Here is a 19930-nt window from a genome sequence, read left to right on the forward strand (position 1 = left end):
TTCCTTCGCTGTGAGAAGCAAAGTTACAGGGAACCAGGCAGATGGCCTTCTCGGTAGTGGCATCAGCCCTGTGGAACGCCCTCCCACCAGATGTCAAAGAGAAGAACAACTACCAGACTTTTAGAAGACATCTGAAGGCAGCCCTGTTTAGGGAGGCTTTTAATGTTTGGTGCATTACTGTATTTTAATATTTGGTTGGAAGACGCCCAGAGTGGCTGGGGAAGCCCAGCCAGATTGGGGGGGTATAAATAAATTATTAGTATTATTATATATTATCCTGTCACTTCTGACTTGCCTTTTCTCCGAACCGAAAAGCCCCAAAGGCTGCCATTTTTTCCTAGTAGAGGAATCATTTTGATCCCCTTGATCATTTTGCTGGAATGATGGGTTTTTTTCACCCACTGTGCCTGCAAGACCGCTGTGGTTCCTCACCCCTGAACTAAACTCTTTCCCCGATGCTGCTCAGTCACAACCGAGCGCATGCCATTTTTTAACCATGTGGCCCCCGCATCTGTGCAAGCCGCATGCAGGGGCCACACGGGAGATGGGCACGGAATAGCAAGAAAGGAGAGTCCTACCTCCCCTGAACTGCGCCGGCTTTGAATATGGGTTTCATCACTTCCTACCGAGGTTCCACATTCTCTGTGTGGCCACTGCAGCCAGCAAGGTCTTAATCCCTAGCCCAACCCGGCCGTTCTGGGGAGAACCAGAAGAAAATGAGAAATAGATTGGGTAAGGGGGCAACCCCTGCTTTTGTCAGACTTAACATGCGTTCGGCTCGTGGGCTGAGTTCTTGTAGGGAAGGAACACACCCACACAGAGGAGTGCCAGGGCTTGGGGAACCTGTACAGAGGCTGCAGCTGTTGTTGGACTTCAACTCCCAGCAGGCTGCAGGGCCACCGGCCAGTGGAATTATGGGAGTTGGAGTCCAGCAATGTCTGGAGAGCCAAAAGGTTCCCTCTGGGCAATGATGTCAGAGAACAGAATCCGGTTTAAGGCAGCAATGGGGGCCGGAAGAGCAGAACTTAGAAAATCAGATGGGGCCTCCCAGTGCCTATCTATTTTCATTTTTTATTTCTGTGCGTCTATAACCTGCTCTTCACTGAATATTTCCAGTCCCAAGGCGGTGAGCAATGAGGTGAAGTAATGATAATAGAAATGTACAGAAGTAAATGACAACGGTGTAACAAAAAATGACAGAATCTGTAAGATAATGAAGAAATGAACCGCACCATCAGTTGCCTCTGAGCGGTTTACAAAGACGTGTGTGTGAGCACAAATTCTGTCTTAAGAAAAGTATGCCACCTTTTGCACAAGTTGCCGGGCGATTTACAACAGGAGTAAAATAAGAGCGAAAATCCCCCATAAAGGAACAGCCCTTAAAACAGTGCACCAACCACAACTGGCCTTCAGCCAACTCCCGCCCCGCCTGCCTTCTTACAACCAATCAGAACTACTGGCTCTAGCTCCGCCTACCGTTTTGCTCTGGCTCCTCCTACCGTCCGGTCTCCCTGCTTTCCACGCTACTGTTCTGATGTTCCTTCTAAAGTTCAGCCGAAATCGACCCTCCTTTAACCCAAGCTCATTAGTTCTGCCTTCCAGGGCAGCCAGGAACCAGGCCTTCGCCCTTTTCCGTGACCCAACAGCCCTTCCGACACCCCACCTCCTTTCAGCAGAGTCCCAGCAAGGACGGACAACTTAGCTCCCAGTTAAGCTCCACTGGGAAGGCCGACAGGAGCGAGCCAGCAGTAAACCACACGAAAAATCCACTATCTGCACAGGAGCGTCAGGCCTAAGGAGTACAGTGACTCATCTCTCTCAGGCCTTGCCCCATGAAGCTGTTGCGGAGACTGAAAATCCCTGCCTTCTCACAGCTGCCTAGGTCCCTTCCTCTCCAGCGTTTTCCCTACGCAATCTGAGAGTACGCCTGCCCTTTTCGTGCCTCTCCTGGTTCTGGGAGACAAGGGGGGAGAGAAGAAGAAGAAGAAGAGTTTGGATTTGATATCCCGCTTTATCACTACCCAAAGGAGTCTCAAAGCGGCTAACATTCTCCATTCCCTTCCTCACAACAAACACTCTGTGAGGTGAGTGGGGCTGAGAGACTTCAGAGAAGTGTGACTGGCCCCAGGTCACCCAGCAGCTGCATGTGGAGGAGCGGGGAAGCGAACCCGGTTCCCCAGATTACGAGTCCACCGCTCTTAACCACTACACCACACTGGCTGCTGGCGAGATAGGTTGCTGCAGGAAGGGGAGACCCCTGTGCCCCTCCAAACTCATCTCGGCCTCTCGGCCTCCCTCCTCTCCTGCTCCAGCTACTGACTCTGATTCTGGACTGCTCTCTGTTACAGCCTCTTCCTTCTCACTAAGCCCTGGTTGCTCTTCAGCTTCCGACTTCTCTTCCTGGTCTTCTCCCTCTTCTCCCTCATCGTCCCCCCACTCCTCGGGCTCTGAGTCTCTGCTGGTGCCTCCAACCATTCCTCTGCTGTCTCCCAGCTCCACCTGGTACTCAGGCTGAAACCCTCCCTGCCCGCAGACTGTCTCGCCAGAGTGGTGCATGCTCTGGTTATCTCCCGCTTGGACTACTGCAACGCGCTCTACGTGGGGCTACCTTTGAAGGTGACCCGGAAACTACAACTAATCCAGAATGCGGCAGCTAGACTGGTGACTGGGAGCGGCCACCAAGACCACATAACACCGGTCCTGAGAGACCTGCATTGGCTCCCAGTACATTTCCAAGCACAATTCAAAGTGTTGGTGCTGACCTTTAAAGGCCTAAATGGCCTCAAAGGCCCAGTATACCTGAAGGAGCGTCTCCACTCCCATCGTTCAACCTGGACACTGAGGTCCAGTGCTGAGGGCCTTCTGGCGGTTCCCTCCCTGCGAGATGTGAGGTTACAGGGAATCAGGCACAGGGCCTTCTCGGTGGTGGCACCTGCCCTGTGGAATGCCCTCCCACCAGATGTCAAGGAAATAAACAACTACCTGACTTTTAGAAGACATCTGAAAGCAACCCTGTACAGTGGTACCTCGGGTTAAGAACTTAATTCAATCCGGAAGTCCGCTCTTAACCTGAAACTGTTCTTAACCTGAGGTATCACTTTGGCTAATGGGGCCTGCTGCTGCCGCCATGCGATTTCTGTTCTCACCCTGAAGCAAAGTTCTTAACCCAAGGTACTATTTCTGGGTTAGCAGAGTCTGTAACCTGAAGCGTCTGTAACCCAAGGTACCACTGTATAGGGAAGTTACGATACGATATCTTTATTGTCATTGTCCCTTGCGGAATAATGAAATTGAAAAACTACATAAAAACTACATAAAACTACATAAAAACTACACAAAACATTCAAAACCCCCTAAAAACTCTAAAACCCCATTTTAAAATACACTATACTACAGAGACCCCTTATGCTGCATTTAGAACCAGAATTGCATTAACGTAGAGACTGTTTTTCAGGCGGCTAGTCCTGGCCTTTATTACTCTATACCTTCTTCCAGAAGGCAGAAGCTGAAAGAGATCATTTCCAGGGTGGGTACTATCATGTGCTATCTCTGCCGCTTTCTTATGGCACCTGGCAGCATAGATTTGATCTAAGGTGGGAAGAGTGCACCCGATAATTCTCTCTGCAGTCTTTACAACCCTGGATAGCATTGTTTTTTCCCTGGCCGTGCAGCTCCCAAACCACACGCACAGACCATAAGTTAGTATGCTCTCCACAGTGCAATGGTAGAATGCCATCAACAGGTCCTTTGAGAGATTGTTTTTCCGGAGGATTCTCAGAAAATATAACCTCTGCTGTGCTCTCTTCACCAGGTCTTTGCTGTTCTCTCCCCAGGTTAGAGGGGTATCAGGAAAGTTTTTAATGTTTGATGTTTTATCATGATTTTAATATTCTGTTGGGAGCCGCCCAGAGTGGCTGGGGAAACCCAGTCAGGTGGGCGGGGTATAAATGATAAATTATTATTATTATGATGATTAGTCCAGCCAGTATATGCCAACAGCTCACCTTGACCACGACGGCCACCAGGATGCCCAAGACTGCCAGGAGGGCGAGCCCAATCTTGCGTTTGTTGAACTTCTGCAGGACAAAGAACTTGGCCCAATCTACCTTCTTGCGGCTGCTGGGCGGGTAGCGGAGGTTGTTGACAGCTTCCATCTTGAGGGCCCGGACGAGGCAGGCGCGTTTGTGGGAGAAGGTCTCAAAGGTGTACCGGCCGTGGTAGGCCCCCATTCCGCTGTTACCTAGAAGGGGGGGGGGTGAGACAATGGCAAGCAAGGTCTAAGCATGGGGGAAAGAGTTGCTCCACTTCTCTTGACCTTGCAGGAGCAAAACAAAAACCCATCAAGTAAGAGAGGGAAGCTGGGTAAATCGATCTGCTAAACCCCCCCCCCCCACAATTCACTAGCCCTCAAAGCAATTAGCCTACAGATCTGTCAAAAAAATAGCAACTAGTCCTCAACCAATTATGTACTGTATAGCGAAGCCGGAAAAAGTCACAAGTCCTCAAGCTGCCAAAAAAAAGAGAAAACCACAAACCATCCAACAATATATAGCTCTGCAAGAAAAGACTCCCACTAAGTCAGACTGAGAGTTAAAGTATATCCCTTCATTTCAATGAGCCTACTCTGAGTAAGACAGATACAACCCATTATTACGTAGTAATAATGATGGTTATGATAATTGTTACTAAATAAAACTGGTATAAATAACGTTATGATAAATTAGCAAAAATAAAAACAATATTTGGTTATATTAAGCTAAGTATATAATAAATTATAAAGAAACATAATTTATATAGCACTGCATGCTCAAAGTGTGTTAATGTGTTCATTTGTTTTTTCATTGAAATGGATTTCAGAGCAGCGCGCAATGTGGGTACAATGCTGTAAAATCCTGATGTCGGCCAATGGGACAAAGGACCACGGATAAAAATCACAAAGCATACCGAGGGAGATCACGTGAATCTAAACCCCCTGGGCAAACCAGGATCAAGCGAGTGCCAGGCTTTAGGGAGGGCCTAGGACCCACGTACCTACGGGACCACCTCTCCTGGTATGCCCCGCGGAGGACCTTAAGGTCCACAAATAACAACACTTTGGAGGTTCTAACCTCAAGGAGGTTAGGTTGGTCTCAACCAGGGCCTTTTCAGCACTGGCCCCGATCTGGTGGAACGCTCCGTCACAAGAGACTAGGGCCCTGCGGGACTTGACATCTTTCAGCAGGGCCTGCAAGACGGAGCTGTTCCACCTGGCCTTTGGTTTGGACTCAGTCTGACCCTTATGTTTCCCTCCCCTATGGTCTTGATTTATCAGCTACTTTAAAATGAGGCTGCATTTTAAATTGTATTTTAACCTGTATTTTAAATTGGGTCGTCCCCCCCATTATGTTTTTACAGTGGTACCTTGGGTTAAGTATTTAATTCGTTCTGGTGGTCCGCACTTAACCTGAAACTGTTCTTAACCTGAAGCACCACTTTAGCTAATGGGGCCTCCTGCTGCTGCTGCGCCGCCGGAGCACGATTTCTGTTCTTATCCTGAAGCAAAGTTCTTAACCTGAAGCACTATTTCTGGGTTAGTGGAGTCTGTAACCTGAAGCGTATGTAACCCGAGGTACCACTGTACTGTGATTTTATTGGTGTTAGCTGCCCTGAGCCCAGCTCTGGCCGGGGAAGGCAGGGTGTAAATAAATTTTATTATTATTATTATTATTATTATTATTATTATTATTATTATTATTATAGTTCACAACAGCCCTGTAAAGTAGGCTGCCATAAGTAACCTCAGAACAGGGAGGGAGGTCTGAGGCAGAACAGCTTGCCCCAAGGCCTGAGGCAAAACTCCTCCTGACTAGGAAAGTCTGCCAAGGAAGCCCCCACCCAATCCCATGTCCTCCCCTGCCATCTTGGCACCCCCCCCATGTCCCTGAGGGGCGACTGACTCACCAACGCCTCCAAACGGGAAGCAAGGGAGAGTGAAGTGCATCAGAACATCGTTGGCTGTCACCCCTCCGCTGGAAGTTTCTGCAATCATCCTTTTGATTATCTGGGAGGGAGGGGAAAAAGAAGGGGGGTGGATAAGATAAGAGAGGGAAATGAGACCACAAGCTTATAACTAGCTCAAGCAACAGATCCATCAACTCGCTCTTGGGCTGATTAACTGGCGGGACGGAATAAATGACACGTCAGTATTTGGGGGAGGCAGGTTTGGTTCCGCTGTGTTACCAGAATGGGTTGATGAACGAGAACCTGAAATGGAATTAGGACCAAATTCCTGGTGGGCAGAGGCATAGTAAAGGTAAAGGGACCCCTGACCATTAGGTCCAGTCGTGGCCAACTCTAGGGTTGCGGCACTCATCTCGCTTTATTGGCCGAGGGAGCCGGCATACAGCTTCTGGGTCATGTGGCCAGCAGGACTAAGCCGCTTCTGGCGAACCAGAGCAGCGCACGGAAACGGTGTCTACCTTCCCGCCGGAGTGGTACCTATTTATCTACTTGCACTTTGATGTGGTTTTGAACTGCTAGGTTGGCAGGAGCAGGGACCGAGCAACAGGAGCTCACCCCGTTGCAGGGATTCGAACCTCCAGCCTTCTGATCGGCAAGTCCTAGGCTCTGTGGTTTAACCCACAGCGCGACCTGGTCACACAGCTCAAAACCGGAATGCTCTGATCAAAGGATCACTGCACTCTGCAGGAGACAGCCTTTCACAGCCTAGGACCCTCGTACCTATGGGACCGCCTCTCCTGGTATGTCCCACGGAGGACCTTGCGGTCTTCAAACAAAAACATCTTGGAGGTCCCGGGCCACAGGGAGGTTAGGCTGGCCTCAAGCAGAGCCAGGGCTTTTTCGGCTGTGGCCCCGATCTGGTGGAACGCTCCGTCACAAGAGACTAGGGCCCTGCGGGACTTGACATCTTTCTACAGGGCCTGCAAGACAGAGCTGTTCCACCAGGCCTTTGACCAGGGCACAGTCTGACCCTCTCCTTTGGTAATCCTCATAGAACTCTAGCCCAATGATTGCCATTAATCTGATTTGAACTGATTTTATAATGAATTGATTTTAGAATGTTGTATTATTTTACTGTTGTTAGCCGCTCTGAGCCCGGCTTCGGCTGGGGAGGGCGGGATATACATTTATTATTATTTATTATTATTATGATCTTATCAGAAAGTCCATTCCATACAAGGTTAGAATTCGGCCTATAGCGTGAAGGCTCCTGCCTTCTGGAACTCCCATTAAAAATCAGAAAGCAGCCTTTTCTATCACCTTATTGGTCCCCGTTGAAGACTTTTCATCTTCCAACAGAATCTTCTAATTGACATCTTTAAATGGCATCTGCACTAGATTTGAAGTTGCTCGAACTGTTTTTATATATGTAATTTGTTTTGTTTTGTTTTTACTGTTCTTATAAATGCCTCTACTGCACTGCGAAAATCACGTCCAGAGGCGTCCTAGGAAGCAATTCATGAACAAAATAAAGTGTAAGAAATTGTGGATTTGATGCTGCCCGTGAACTGCTTCCCATAAACAGTCTCAATGCAATGGCACCATGGAAACAATTTAAAACGATCCCATACAGATACAGTCATACCTCGGGTTACAGACGCTTCAGGTTGCGCGTTTTCGGGTTATGGACGCGCCAAAAGCCAGAAGTACCGGAACTAGTTACTTCCGGGTTTCAGCGCTCATGCAGAAGCACTAAATCACACTTTGCACATGCGCAGAAGAGCCGAATTGTCACCTGCGCATGCGCAAACACAGAGCTGCGGGTTGCAAAAGCTGCAGGTTGCGAACGTGCCTCCTGCACGGATCACGTTTGCAACCCGAGCGTCCACTGTACACAAACAATTCCATATGTGAAAAGTTTCAAGTCCAATGCAGACACAGACTGAAATAAAGGAGGAATAGTAATATTCTTTTTTCTTTTTCCTTTCTCCTCCTGTGATGAGGCTGCATTTCAATATTTTAATGTTTATTTTAATCTTGTTTTTAAGTTGTATTCATTCAACTTGTTTTTATTATTGCTTGTTAGCCGCCCTGAGCCCAGCCTTGGCTGGGGAGGGCGGGGTATAAATAAAAATTATTATTATTATTATTATTAATAAAAATAACCCTGGCTTAAAAAATGACAAATTCATGCTCTCAGTGGCTACCAGGAAGAACGGCTACTTTCTCCACTGTTGGGGGCAATCTGCCTCTAAGTACTAGAACTGAAACCCAAAGGGTTTGCAACCAGGACTGAGGCCGGAACGAATTGACGCAGCCCGGAAGTGGTTTGTGTCCTGAGAGGCTCCGTCACCCGAGTGCGAAACCTGACCTCTGAACTCTTACCTTCTTGTTGTCGGCGAAGACGTAAAGGGCCAGGGGCTTCTCCCGCTGGTTGATGAACTGGATGGCGTCGTCCAGGCCCTTGACGGTGACAATGGGCAGGATGGGGCCGAAGATCTCCTCCTGCATGACCTTGGATTCCCGGTTGACGTCCGTGAGAATGGTTGGTGCTGAGAGAAAAGAGGTGAGTCCAGGGTACAACCTGGTCCTTTTTAAACAGGAGATGTTGGGGATCGAACCTGGGTGCTCTGCCCACTTAGCAGTACAGTGGTCCCTCAGGTTAAGTACTTCATTTGTTCTGGAGGACTGTTCTTAACCTGAAACTGTTCTTAACCTGAAGCACCACTTTAGCTAATGGGGCCTCCTGCTGCCACTGGAGCACAATTTCTGTTCTCATCCTGAAGCAAAGTTCTTAACCTGAAGCACTATTTCTGGGTTAGCAGAGTCTGTAACCTGAAGCGTCTGTAACCCGAGGTACCACTGTACTAGAAACCACCCAGCGAATGGGTGGTATATAAACCTCTTTAATTAATTAATGGTGCATTAAGGTAAAGGTAAAGGGACCCCTGACCATTAGGTCCAGTCGTGGCCGACTCTGGGGTTGCGGTGCTCATCTCGCTTTATTGGCCGAGGGAGCCGGCATACAACTTCCGGGTCATGTGGCCAGCATGACTAAGCCGCTTCTGGTGAAACCAGAGCAGCGCACGGAAATGCTGTTTACATTCCCGCCGGAGCAGTACCTATTTATCTACTTGCACTTTGATGTGCTTTTGAACTGCTAGGCGGGCAGGAGCAGGGACCGAGCAACGGGAGCTCACCCCGTCGCAGGGATTCGAACTGCCGACCCTCTGATCGGCAAGTCCTGGGCTCTGTGGTTTAACCCACAGCGCCACCCGCATCCTAATGGTGCATTAACAGGATACAAAAAAAACCTAACATTTCCAAAATTGAACCAGAACATCTCCAGCCGAAAAGATTCTCGTGCCAATCCTTTGCATGCTTTCCTGGGAGTAAACCCGGCACGGAATCCATTTGCGCTCACTTTGCAGCTGGTTTTTTTTTTTTTTTTAATAATAATAAGTCTGTATTTAATTACAGTTCAATTTTTTTCAAAGCCCAAGCAGTTTACCAAAAAAAAGGCATTCAAATTATTAATAAGCTGAAACAGGTATTAAAAAGAACACGGATCTAAAGTTAATTAAAAGGGGATTAAGAGACAAGTCAACTTGTACAGGTCAGCAGGCACCAGAAGGGAGTTTGCTTCTGAGTAGAACTTCAAAGGATTGGGCTCCAAATCCCACACTAGCTTCCATATAAGCTTCTCAAGCTGCTAGCCCTCAGTTCTAAAAACTCTCCACCAATCCCCACAACCAGCCTCCCCTGCAATTCACCTGTGATTTGGGGGAAGAGCTGAAAGGTGATGATGATGATGATGATAATGATAATAATAATAATAATAATAATAATAATAATAATAGGATCACCCCAACATTTCCACCTGGCAATATTCAGCCTGAGGACCCTACATGGCAAGGGCATTGTACCCAAGTGGTTGAGTGAGCCTGATGCCACAGAAATCTTATAAGGGAGCCTCTTCAGTATCAACTCCGGCCAGGTGGGGGCGCCACCTTGCTGCCTATTTGTTGCTCAGGTTTCCCCCACTTCTGATGCAGAGGTTCTGAACAGCACACCTGCTTTGCTTTTAGATTTCACAGAATCATAGAATTGCAGAGTTGGGAGGGACCACGAGAATCATCTAGCTCAACCCCTTGCAAGGCAGGAATCTCGGTCTGACCCTTATGTTTCCCTCCCCTTATGGTCTTCATTTATCAGCTACCTTTTAAAAATTGCATTTTAACCTGTATTTTAAATTGGGGTTTTTTTTCTTTCTCTCCCCACCCCTCTTTCCCCACTATTTTGTTTTCACTTTGATTTTATTGGTGTTAGCCGCCCTGAGCCCGGCTCTGGCCGGGGAGGGCAGGGTATAAATAAAATTTATTATTACGATTTATTATTATTTTGCCCAACACGGGGTTCGAACCCACAGCCCTGAGATTAAGAGCCTCCTGCTCTGACGACTCAGACAACACCCATGTCTTAAAGAAAGGGGAGGGGGGCTTCCTTCCAGTGTGAGAAATTAAATTGGGGGGGGGAGCTGTTTGCTGTTTGCAACTGTTGCACATCTTTGTATTAAAAATTAGGTTGTTAAAAAAATAATCTGCTTCCTGGGGCACTTTTAAAGTTGGCTAAAAGGACGATCCTTTAAATACAAGACATTGCCTTATATACATAGTCAGACTGCTGCTCTATCTTGCTCAGTACAGTGGTACCGCGGGTTAAGTACTTAATTCGTTCCAGAGGTCTGTTCTTAACCTGAAACTGTTCTTAACCTGAAGCACCACTTTAGCTAATGGGGCCTCCTGCTGCCGCCGTAGCACGATTTCTGTTCTCATCCTGAAGCAAAGTTCTTAACCTAAAGCACTATTTCTGGGTTAGTGGAGTCTGTAACCTGAAGCGTCTGTAACCTGAAGCGTATGTAACCTGAGGTACCACTGTATTACCTACAATTATAATAATTATAATTATAATTTATTATTTATACCCTGCCCACCTGGCTGGGCTTCCCCAGCTACTCTGGGTGGCTTCCAACAAAATATTAAAATACAGTAATGTGTCAAACATTAAAAGCTTCCCTAAAGAGGGCTGCCTTCAGATGTCTTCTAAAAGTCTGGTGGTGATTGTTCCCTTTGACATCTGGTGGGATGCCTACACTGACTGGCAGCAGCTCTCCAGAGTTTCAGACATTGGGGTGGAGGTGGGGCATCCCAGCCCCAGCTGCATGCAAAAGCCGACGCTCTTACCACTCGGCCACAGCTCTTGAAAACAAAGCAAGATTCTAGTCCTCATGGTCTGATTTAAAGAGGAATGTAGGAAGCTGCTTTTTGCGGAGTCAGAGCTGGGGATTGAACCCGCAGCCTTCTGCAGGCAGAAGCAGAGCTTCCCCTTTTGCAATAGTGCTGTAAACACCCTGTTTTAATCACATGCACAACAACATGTATTTATCCACCCAACCGATTCATTCTTCCTCCTCCTCTGCACAGAAGAGGCATGCAGATTGCTTCTTTCCGTGCGTCCAAAAACACCTCCTGAGATTCAGAACGAAACTCACATCCCTCCCGGCCTTACCTATGAAGCACGTGGATTCATCTGCTTCCCCGCCATAAGCGATCTTCTGCCCTTCCAGAAGGCTCATGAGTCTCTTGAAATGGCGTTTGTTCACAATCCTCTCGTAGTCCGGGGATTTCTTCATGTCCTCGCCGTAAAACTCCTGCCAGGGGAGGGTCAACGAGGCCACGTTGGCTCAGGGTGGCTGGGAGGGCTAGCCTCCTGGTTTCTTAAAATTTGTTTTCATTTTATTGACTTTTTTATATATATTTATAAATTTTTATTAGTTTTTTAACGTATCATTTTCAACAATAATTAAACATACTTTGATATCTTATAGAATTTTTTGACTTCCATCAATCACATCTGAAAATTTTCCAATCTATTCACTTAATTTACATTTCTGACTTTCACTATTACATTTACCGTATTTTCCGGCATATAAGACGGCTGGGCGTATAAGACGACCCCCAACTTTTCCAGTTAAAATATAGAGTTTGGGATATACTCGCCGGATAAGACTACCCCTCTTCCAACGCACACCAAATAAACATTTAAAAAACCAGTCTCTAGTCCGGCTTGGAAATCTGCTCCACTTCCCAGTGGCTGGGGGCGTGGGGGGGGCATGGCCGGGTCCGTTTAAACAGAGGAGCGAGCCGGAGGACTTCCTCTTTGGCTCGCTTCCTTAGTCACTAGGATGTCGCTGAACTTCGCTCGGTTATTGCTTTTGTCGGACCTGCTGAAGCATTTTGGGAGGATTTTAAACTGCTTTTTTTTCTCGTGGAATTTGCTAGTGGTCTACTACCGGGAGCACCAGTTCTGTTGCTAGTGATTGTGGGGGCTTCTGGGGCCAATTTTCAAGCGTATTTCTGCTTCATCTAGTGAGCTCGGTGTCCTCTGATTTAATTTGCTGTCGTTTTGTCCTTGGTGGGGAGTTGCTGCAGGAGCAGCTACTGTAGCCGGCGTATAAGACGACCCCCGATTTTTGAGAAGATTTTCCTGGGTTAAAAAGTAGTCTTATACGCCAGAAAATACAGTAACTAAACATACTTTTATATCTTATACAATTTTTTGACTTCCATCAATCACATCTGAAAATTTCCCAATCTATTCAATTAATTTACATTTCTGACTTTCACTATTACATTTAAATCTCATAACTAATATCTCTGTTCTTTCTCTACTTTGCAATATTTCATGTGTTTCTCCTTACAAAACTTCTTGTAGTCCTAACTAGCCATTTAATTGACTTGTTAAGAAGCAAGCAAACAGAAAAGCGTGAACGCAAGGAAAAACTTTAAACTCAAAAACTTTAAACCGCAAAGCGTCACAGCCTTGGGTCTAACCCATTCCAGGTCTTTGGCTTAGAAATGTGATGGAAAAATACAGTCGTACCTTAGATCCCCAACGCCTTGGTACTCGGACGTTTTGGCTCCCGAATGCTGCAAACCCGGAAGTGGGTGTTCCGGGTTGCGAAGGTTCTTTGGAACCCGAACGTCCAACAGGGCTTCCGATTGGCTGCAGGAACTTCCTGCAGCCAATCAGAAGCCACGCTTTGGTTTCCGAATGTTTCGGAATTCGAACGGACTTCCGGAACAGATTCCGTTCGACTTCCAAGCCATGACTGTAAAGCCATGTACCTTCGATGGCACGAGGCACCTGTGAACGCATCTCCCCGATTCTAACACCTCACCTTCAGCGTCTTCTTAACCGTCTCCACTATTTGGTTTTGGATGGAAGGGTCGCACAGAATGTAGTCGGGGGCAATGCAGGTCTGTCCGCAATTCATGAATTTCCCCCATGTGATCCGCCTGCCGGGAAAAAGGAGGAGAGAGAAACCTCTGGAGGTCCGTTCTTAACCTGAAACTGTTCTTAACCTGAAGCACCACTTTAGCTTATGGGGCCTCCTGCTGCTGCTGCGCTGCCGGAGCATGATTTCTGTTCTCATCCTGAAGCAAAGTTCTTAACCCAAGGTAATATTTCTGGGTTAGCGGAGTCTAACCTGAAGCGTACGTAACCTGAAGCGTCTGTAACCCGAGGTACCACTGTATAATAATAATTATAATAACTATAATTATAATTATTATAATTATATATATTATAATATATAATAATATTATTATTATCTCCATAAAAACCTCCAAGGAAGGGGAGTCCACAACTTCCTGAGGGAGACCATTCCACTGTCAAACAGCCCTTGCAGTCAGAAAGTTCTTCCAGATGTTTAGTTGGAACCTTTCTTGTAACTTGGATCCATTGGTCCAAATCCTGCCTTCCACAGCAGGAGAAAACAAACTCAAGTCACCTTCCATGTGGCAACCTTTGAGATCAAAGCTTTCCAAACACATTAGTGTGTTGGCTGCAGTGTGTAGGCGGGCCATGCAATTGCGCTCCACCCGGGACTGGAAACAGATTAGATTAATCTCCGGTTCGCTAGTAAAACTGAATTACTGTGTGGCGAAATGATGTGTGTCTATAAAGTGTGTCAAAGCATGAAACTTGGAAAGCTCTGCTTTAGCTATGGGAAGCTCCACCTTGTCAATAGCCTTCTTAAATTGGGCTGCCCTAGATTTGGACACAGGGACACAGGTGGTGCTGTGCCTTAAACCACAAAGTAGGACTTGCTGATCAGAAGGTCGGCGGTTCGAATCCCCGCGACAGGGTGAGCTCCTGTTGCTCGGTCCCTGCTCCTGCCAACCTAGCTGTTCGAAAGCACGTCAAAGTGCTAGTAGATAAAGAGGTACCACTCCAGCGGGAAGGTAAACGGCGTTTCCGTGCGCTGCTCTGGTTCACCAGAAGCGGCTTAGTCATGCTGGCCACATGACCCAGAGGTTGTACACCGGCTCCCTCGGCCAATAAAGCGAGATGAGCGCCACAATCCCAGAGTCGGCCACGACTGGACCTTTACCTAGATTTGGTCACAGGACTCCAGGTGTGGTCTGACCAAGGCAGAAGAGAGTGATAACATTGACTTCCCTAGATGTGGACACTAGACTTCTGTTGATGCAGCCTAGAATAGAATTAGCCTTTTTTGCTACTGCATCACACAGCGGGCTCATGTTCAGCTTGTGGTCCACTAAGACCCCGAGATCTTGGTCGTTCCTCCACCAGCAGAGCCTTGACGGGTGACGGCTCAGCGGGAGAGGGACTTCTTTGCAGCGGCCCCTAAGCTGTGGAACACCCACTCCGCAGAGGTATATCTGGCACCTTCATTATACAGCTTTCAGAAAACGCTGAAGACGCTCCTCTTTAATCTGCTTTTTTGACGCCTGAGTTGCCTGATTTTAGGACCCACCTTATATCTTATGGTTGCGAAGAGATTTAAGGACTATTTGAATAAATACTGTAATATAAAAAATTAAAAGTTACTTGAAAGTACCAAATAGGCCCAGGATTAAATTAGGATTTAATTAAATAAATGGGATTTAGAACAGTAAGAAAAGTGAATAAGACAGACAAAAGTTGGAAATATTTTTGTTTAAAAATGATATTGGAAAGCTGTTACATGCAGATACAAGGAAATTCAGAAGGAAGGGACTTGAGGAAGTCAATCTACAATGTAAACAAAACTGGGTATGGGATTAAGATTACATTTTTATTATTACTGTTGTGGTTTTGTATTGTATTGTTTTTTCTTTGGTATGCTTTTCTGTTTTTGTTTTTCTTTTTTGTTAATGTTGTATGTGTTATAATTGTGAAAATTTAATTAAAAAATTTGGGAAAAAATAAAATATATATCTTATGGTTGCAAGATGTTTTACATGATGTTGTTTTTTTTCCATTAAAAAGAAAAAGTCTAATGCCTTGTGGGATCTCTTTGGGAGAAGAAAAGGCTCAGGAGAATACCCTAAGATGGTTTGATGGTGCCTTGTATGTCTCCTTCTGGCAACTCCTGCAGCCAAGCTGGTGCCAAACATCTTGCTCTGCTTTCCTTTGGATCACATCAGCGAGGGCGAGGGGGGGTCTTGTCATGTGGGCAGCTCAGGACCCCTAGACACACTGCCCAGACTTGCACCCCAGAGAGGTCACTTCATTGCTTGCCTGCAAACGCTCCAACTGGAGAACAGCCTTTGCCAAGGCTAGACTGGTGACTGGGGGCGGCCGCCGAGACCACATAACACCGGTCTTGAAAGACCTATACTGGCTCTCAGTGCATTTCTGAGCACAATTCAAAGTGTTGGTGCTGACCTTGAAAGCCCTCAATGGCCTTGGTCCAGTAGACCTGAAGGAGCGTCTCCACCCCCATCGTTCTGCCCGCATGCTGAGGTCCAGCGTTGAGGGCATTCTAGCGGTTCCCTCACTGCGAGAAGCAAAGCTACAGGGAACCAGGCAGAGGGTTTTCTTGGTAGTGGCACCCGCCCTGTGGAACGCCCTCCCATCAGATGTCTACCTGACATTTAGAAGACATCTAAAGGCAACCCTGTTCAGGGAAGTTTTTAATGTGTGACATTTTAATGTATTTTTATTCTTTGTTGGAAGCCGTCCAGAGTGGCTGGGGAAACCCAGCCAGATGGGCGGGGTACAAATAATAAATTATTATTATTATTAAAAGGTGTCATGGGCTTTGAAGACACTCAGGACGCAAGGGAGAAACGTGCTAAGAGGAAGGCAACTTTGGCAAACCTTCACCGTGATGAATTCCTGCCCGGAAACCAATGTCCCCACTGTGTGGGTCCAGAACTGGCCTCCACAGTCACTTATGGACTCATTGTTAAAACTGTGTTTATGGAAGACAATCTTACTCGGCTAGGAATGATTGCCAAAGAAGACGACGACGACTAATGCAGTGGTTTGACTTCACCCCCGGAGGCACACTCCACTGTCTCTCAAGAGAGACGGATGCCGGCAGCATTTTAATGCCGCAACCTGCCCTGGTATGTCGGGGTGATGGCCGGGTAATAAACAAATTAGAAATAATAAAGTATACTGGAATTGCCCAAGAAAGATGTAAGACTGTTTTTGTATGCCACAACTGCAGCTAGAATTTTGCTGGCTAAAAATTGGAAACTACAAGAAGTACCGACAGTGGAGGAATGGCAGATGTAGATGATGGATTTTTGGGAGCTGGCCGACCTGACCAGAAGAGTCCGTGACCAGAGGGAGGAGGAACATCAAGAGGAATGGAAGAAATTTAAAGACTATTTAGCTAAATATGTTAAGATACCATCAACAGAACCATCTGCGAGTACCAAATAGGCCTAGGACTGAAATATGTAATGTGGTAAAATACTAAGTTAAAGTTAAAATGAAAAGAAAGAAAGATGTGAATTGCCCAAGTAAATTTTATGTGAAAATAGTTTTGGAAAACTGCTACAATGGACTACACGGAAACTCAGCTAAGGGGATCTGAGGAAGTCATTTAACAATTTGAACAAAAATGGAACTATCAGATTTTGGATAAGTGTTTGTTTGTTTATGTTTTTTGTTTGTTATATATTTGGAAAACTAAAAAAAAAAAATTGAAAAAAATATATAGTTAAAGCTATGGTTTTCCCAGTAGTGATGTATGGAAGTGAAAGCTGGACCATAAAGAAGGCTGATCGCTGAAAAATTGATGCTTTTGAATTATGGTGCTGGAGGAGACTCTTGAGAGTCCCATGGACTGCAAAAAGATCAAACCTCTCCGTTCTGAAGGAAATCAGCCCTGAGTGCTCACTGGAAGGACAGATCCTGAAGCTGAGGCTCCAGTACTTTGGCCACCTCATGAGAAGAGAAGACTCCCTGGAAAAGACTCTGATGTTGGGAAAGATGGAGAGCGCAAGGAGAAGGGGACGACAGAGGACGAGATGGTGGGACAGTGTTCTTAAAGCTACCAGCATGAGTTTGACCAAACTGCGGGAGGCAGTGGAAGACAGGAGTGCCTGGCGTGCTCTGGTCCAGGGGGTCACAAAGAGGCAGACATGAATAAATGACTAAACAACAACAACAAATGGACCGTGAGCTGCAGAACCATGACAGCACTGGCTCAAGCACAGAGCGACCCGTTGCAGAGCTCACCTGCACGCCATGTCGATATCGCAGTTTTTGTCGATGTAACAAGGGCTCTTCCCTCCCAGCTCGAGAGTGACAGGCGTCAGGTGCTTGGCGGCAGCCTCCATGACGATTTTCCCCACGGTGCTGTTGCCTGTGTACAGGATGTGGTCGAACCGCTGCTTCAGCAGCTCTGTGGTCTCCGGAACGCCTCCGTTGACGACCGGGAACAGCTCCTGGCAGGGAACGCAGAACAGAAGCGTGGCTTAGAACAGCTCGACTCCCATAAGAGCGAGGGGAGCGGGTGGGGAAATAAAGTTCAGGCCGCTTTTAGCTGGAATTTAGGGACAGTGCCAGGTTGGGGCAGGGATTTGATTTTGTTTGCGCTGAAAGGCATACATGATTTGCATTTCCAGAAGCAGAAGCGCAAGACGCCAGATTGTGCAATGAGCATCGTCCATGGAAATGTACAGCCCGGGGCAAAGCGTGCAGAGAAATGCATATGAATAACATGCAAAACACTTGGATCAGATTTGGGAAAGCTGGTTTGCAAAAACGTGGGTATTAGGACAAATTGCATACCAAAATGTGCACAGGAGGAAGAATTTAGAGTCAAAGGCTCACGAATCTCCGCGCACATTTAGAACAAACGAACCCTTGGAGAAATGTGGAGAACTGAATATGCAATTTTCTCATTTGCTGATGCTTCGCTGATATCCATCTACCAGCATGACATGTTCTAAACGGTAGTTAATTTCTATTTCCCGTTGCTCTAGCAAGAGCAGCAATAAGCAGAGTGCTGTGTATTTCGGCACTCCAAGCTTGCTGGAAACTGCCTTTGGAGCTCAGAACGGTAGACACAAACAAAAGACAAAATAAAATACGAAACTGTTGGATTTTGAAGCCTGACCTCAGCATAAGACGCATCCAGATCGGCTAGTCAAACCGGATCGTCAAACCGGTTGCAGCTTTTTAGCAACCCACGCCAAAGTGCACCTGCCTCCGGCTTCTCAGTCCTAAGTACCAGTTTAAAGACAGGGCTGGGAAACTGTTTCTCAGCCCAAGGGTCTCATTCCCTCCCAGGAAACAATCCAAGGGCCGCACGCCAAAAGAGCCGGGCAGGAGAAGGAGTGAAAGCAGAGAAAGGGCAGAGATCCTCCTCTTTGGTTCAGGGGGCTCTGTTGCAACTGTGCAGAAGGTCAGAGGTTTCCAAACAGCAAGAGGCTTTATCACAGCCCAGGGGCACATCCCAGCCAGGACCGGAATGAGGGGGCCAAGCATGACTTCGGGAAGATCCCGGGGGCCAGACAGAGAGGCCTGTGGGCCAGATTTGGCCCCTGAGTCCTAGGCTCCCCACCCCTGGTTTAAAACAGCAGCTGTTTACAAAGGCTGTCAAGCAAAGCGTTTGGGGGCTCATTAATCTTGGTACTATTCCCTCTAGGGTTGTTATTCAAACTGTCGTTTCACTATTTAATTGTTTCTTCCTGGTTTTATGTTGCTAATGCTGCTATCTTATGTACTGTTTTGCTATCAGTCGGAGCAGATGGTTTTACATGTGACAGAGGGTGTGGAAAGGCTTCTTTCAGAGGTTTTAAACTCCACCCTCCCTTTTCTTCTTCTTTCTTTGTAAAAAAAGGTTGTTACCAAAATGGTTTTTCAGACGTTTTAAGGGGATTCTGCTATTGGCATGTTTGCCGCCTTTGGGAGGAAGAACGGGGAAATAAGTTGAATAAATATATTGCACAATGTTGCATTTAGGGGACAACACACCGAGTTCCTTTTTAAAGAGAGAGGAGGGGAAGGGAGGGAAAGGCAGGACATTTAAGTTAATAAAACAATAACAATAAGTAAATAAAGCAGAAGTATGCTTTTGGGGGGAAGAATATGTAATAATTACAAAACATCTGAAGGATGTGGAGCGTTATGGCGGCGTCGCTTTTCCCCTGGCGAAGAATTTGCAACGGTCAACATGCAGAATTTAAGGCCTTAACAAAACAAAGCACAGAGCACGCACTGTTTCACCTGCAGAGAAATTAAGCGCTTCTGGGTCACAAATCTGACGCCAAACCAGGAGATTGGGCCTACCTTGTCCAGGTACTGGGGGAGGATTTCTTCAAAGAGCTTGGCTGTGTGTTCGCTGACCTCGGACGGCTTAAGCACGACAGCGTTCCCTGGAAGATTCGAGGAAGGGGATATTTGTTCAAAATATTTGTTCAAAAGAGGATAAGGGGGAGCGGTTGGCTGCTAGTCGCGATGGTTGTGTTATACCCCAAAGATCAGAGGCCCCAGAATATCAGCCACTGGGGAACACAAGGAGGGCGGAGGGCCTGCTGAGCTCAGGTTGGGAAGCTGCTTTACACTGAGCAATACCACTGGCCTATCTAGCCCAGTATTGTCGACACGGGCCGGCAGCAGCTCTCAGACACAGGACAATTCCCAGCTGCAACTGGTGATGCTGGAGCTGGAACCTGGG

At 46.9% G+C, this 19930-nt stretch overlaps 1 protein-coding gene across 3 annotated transcripts in view; it reads right to left on the minus strand.

Moving 5' to 3' along the window:
• Positions 1-19930, minus strand: part of ALDH3A2 (aldehyde dehydrogenase 3 family member A2) — a 33769-nt gene that overhangs the window by 3115 nt on the left and 10724 nt on the right. For 2 of the 3 annotated variants that reach the window (XM_081890453.1, XM_081890452.1), the window contains exons 4-11: positions 19543-19628; positions 17485-17693; positions 13181-13298; positions 11509-11650; positions 8326-8492; positions 5941-6040; positions 4005-4240; positions 579-696 (exon numbers count right to left, since the gene is read on the minus strand). In XM_081890453.1, the coding sequence (XP_081746579.1) occupies positions 616-696; positions 4005-4240; positions 5941-6040; positions 8326-8492; positions 11509-11650; positions 13181-13298; positions 17485-17693; positions 19543-19628 (1139 nt within the window). In that variant the 3' untranslated portion in view covers positions 579-615. The remainder of the gene's footprint in view (positions 1-578; positions 697-4004; positions 4241-5940; positions 6041-8325; positions 8493-11508; positions 11651-13180; positions 13299-17484; positions 17694-19542; positions 19629-19930) is intronic. The other variant, XM_081890454.1, reaches the window with a different exon arrangement.

Source organism: Podarcis melisellensis (assembly GCF_964234715.1).
Source record: "Podarcis melisellensis genome assembly, chromosome: 15".
Lineage (NCBI taxonomy): Eukaryota > Metazoa > Chordata > Lepidosauria > Squamata > Lacertidae > Podarcis > Podarcis melisellensis.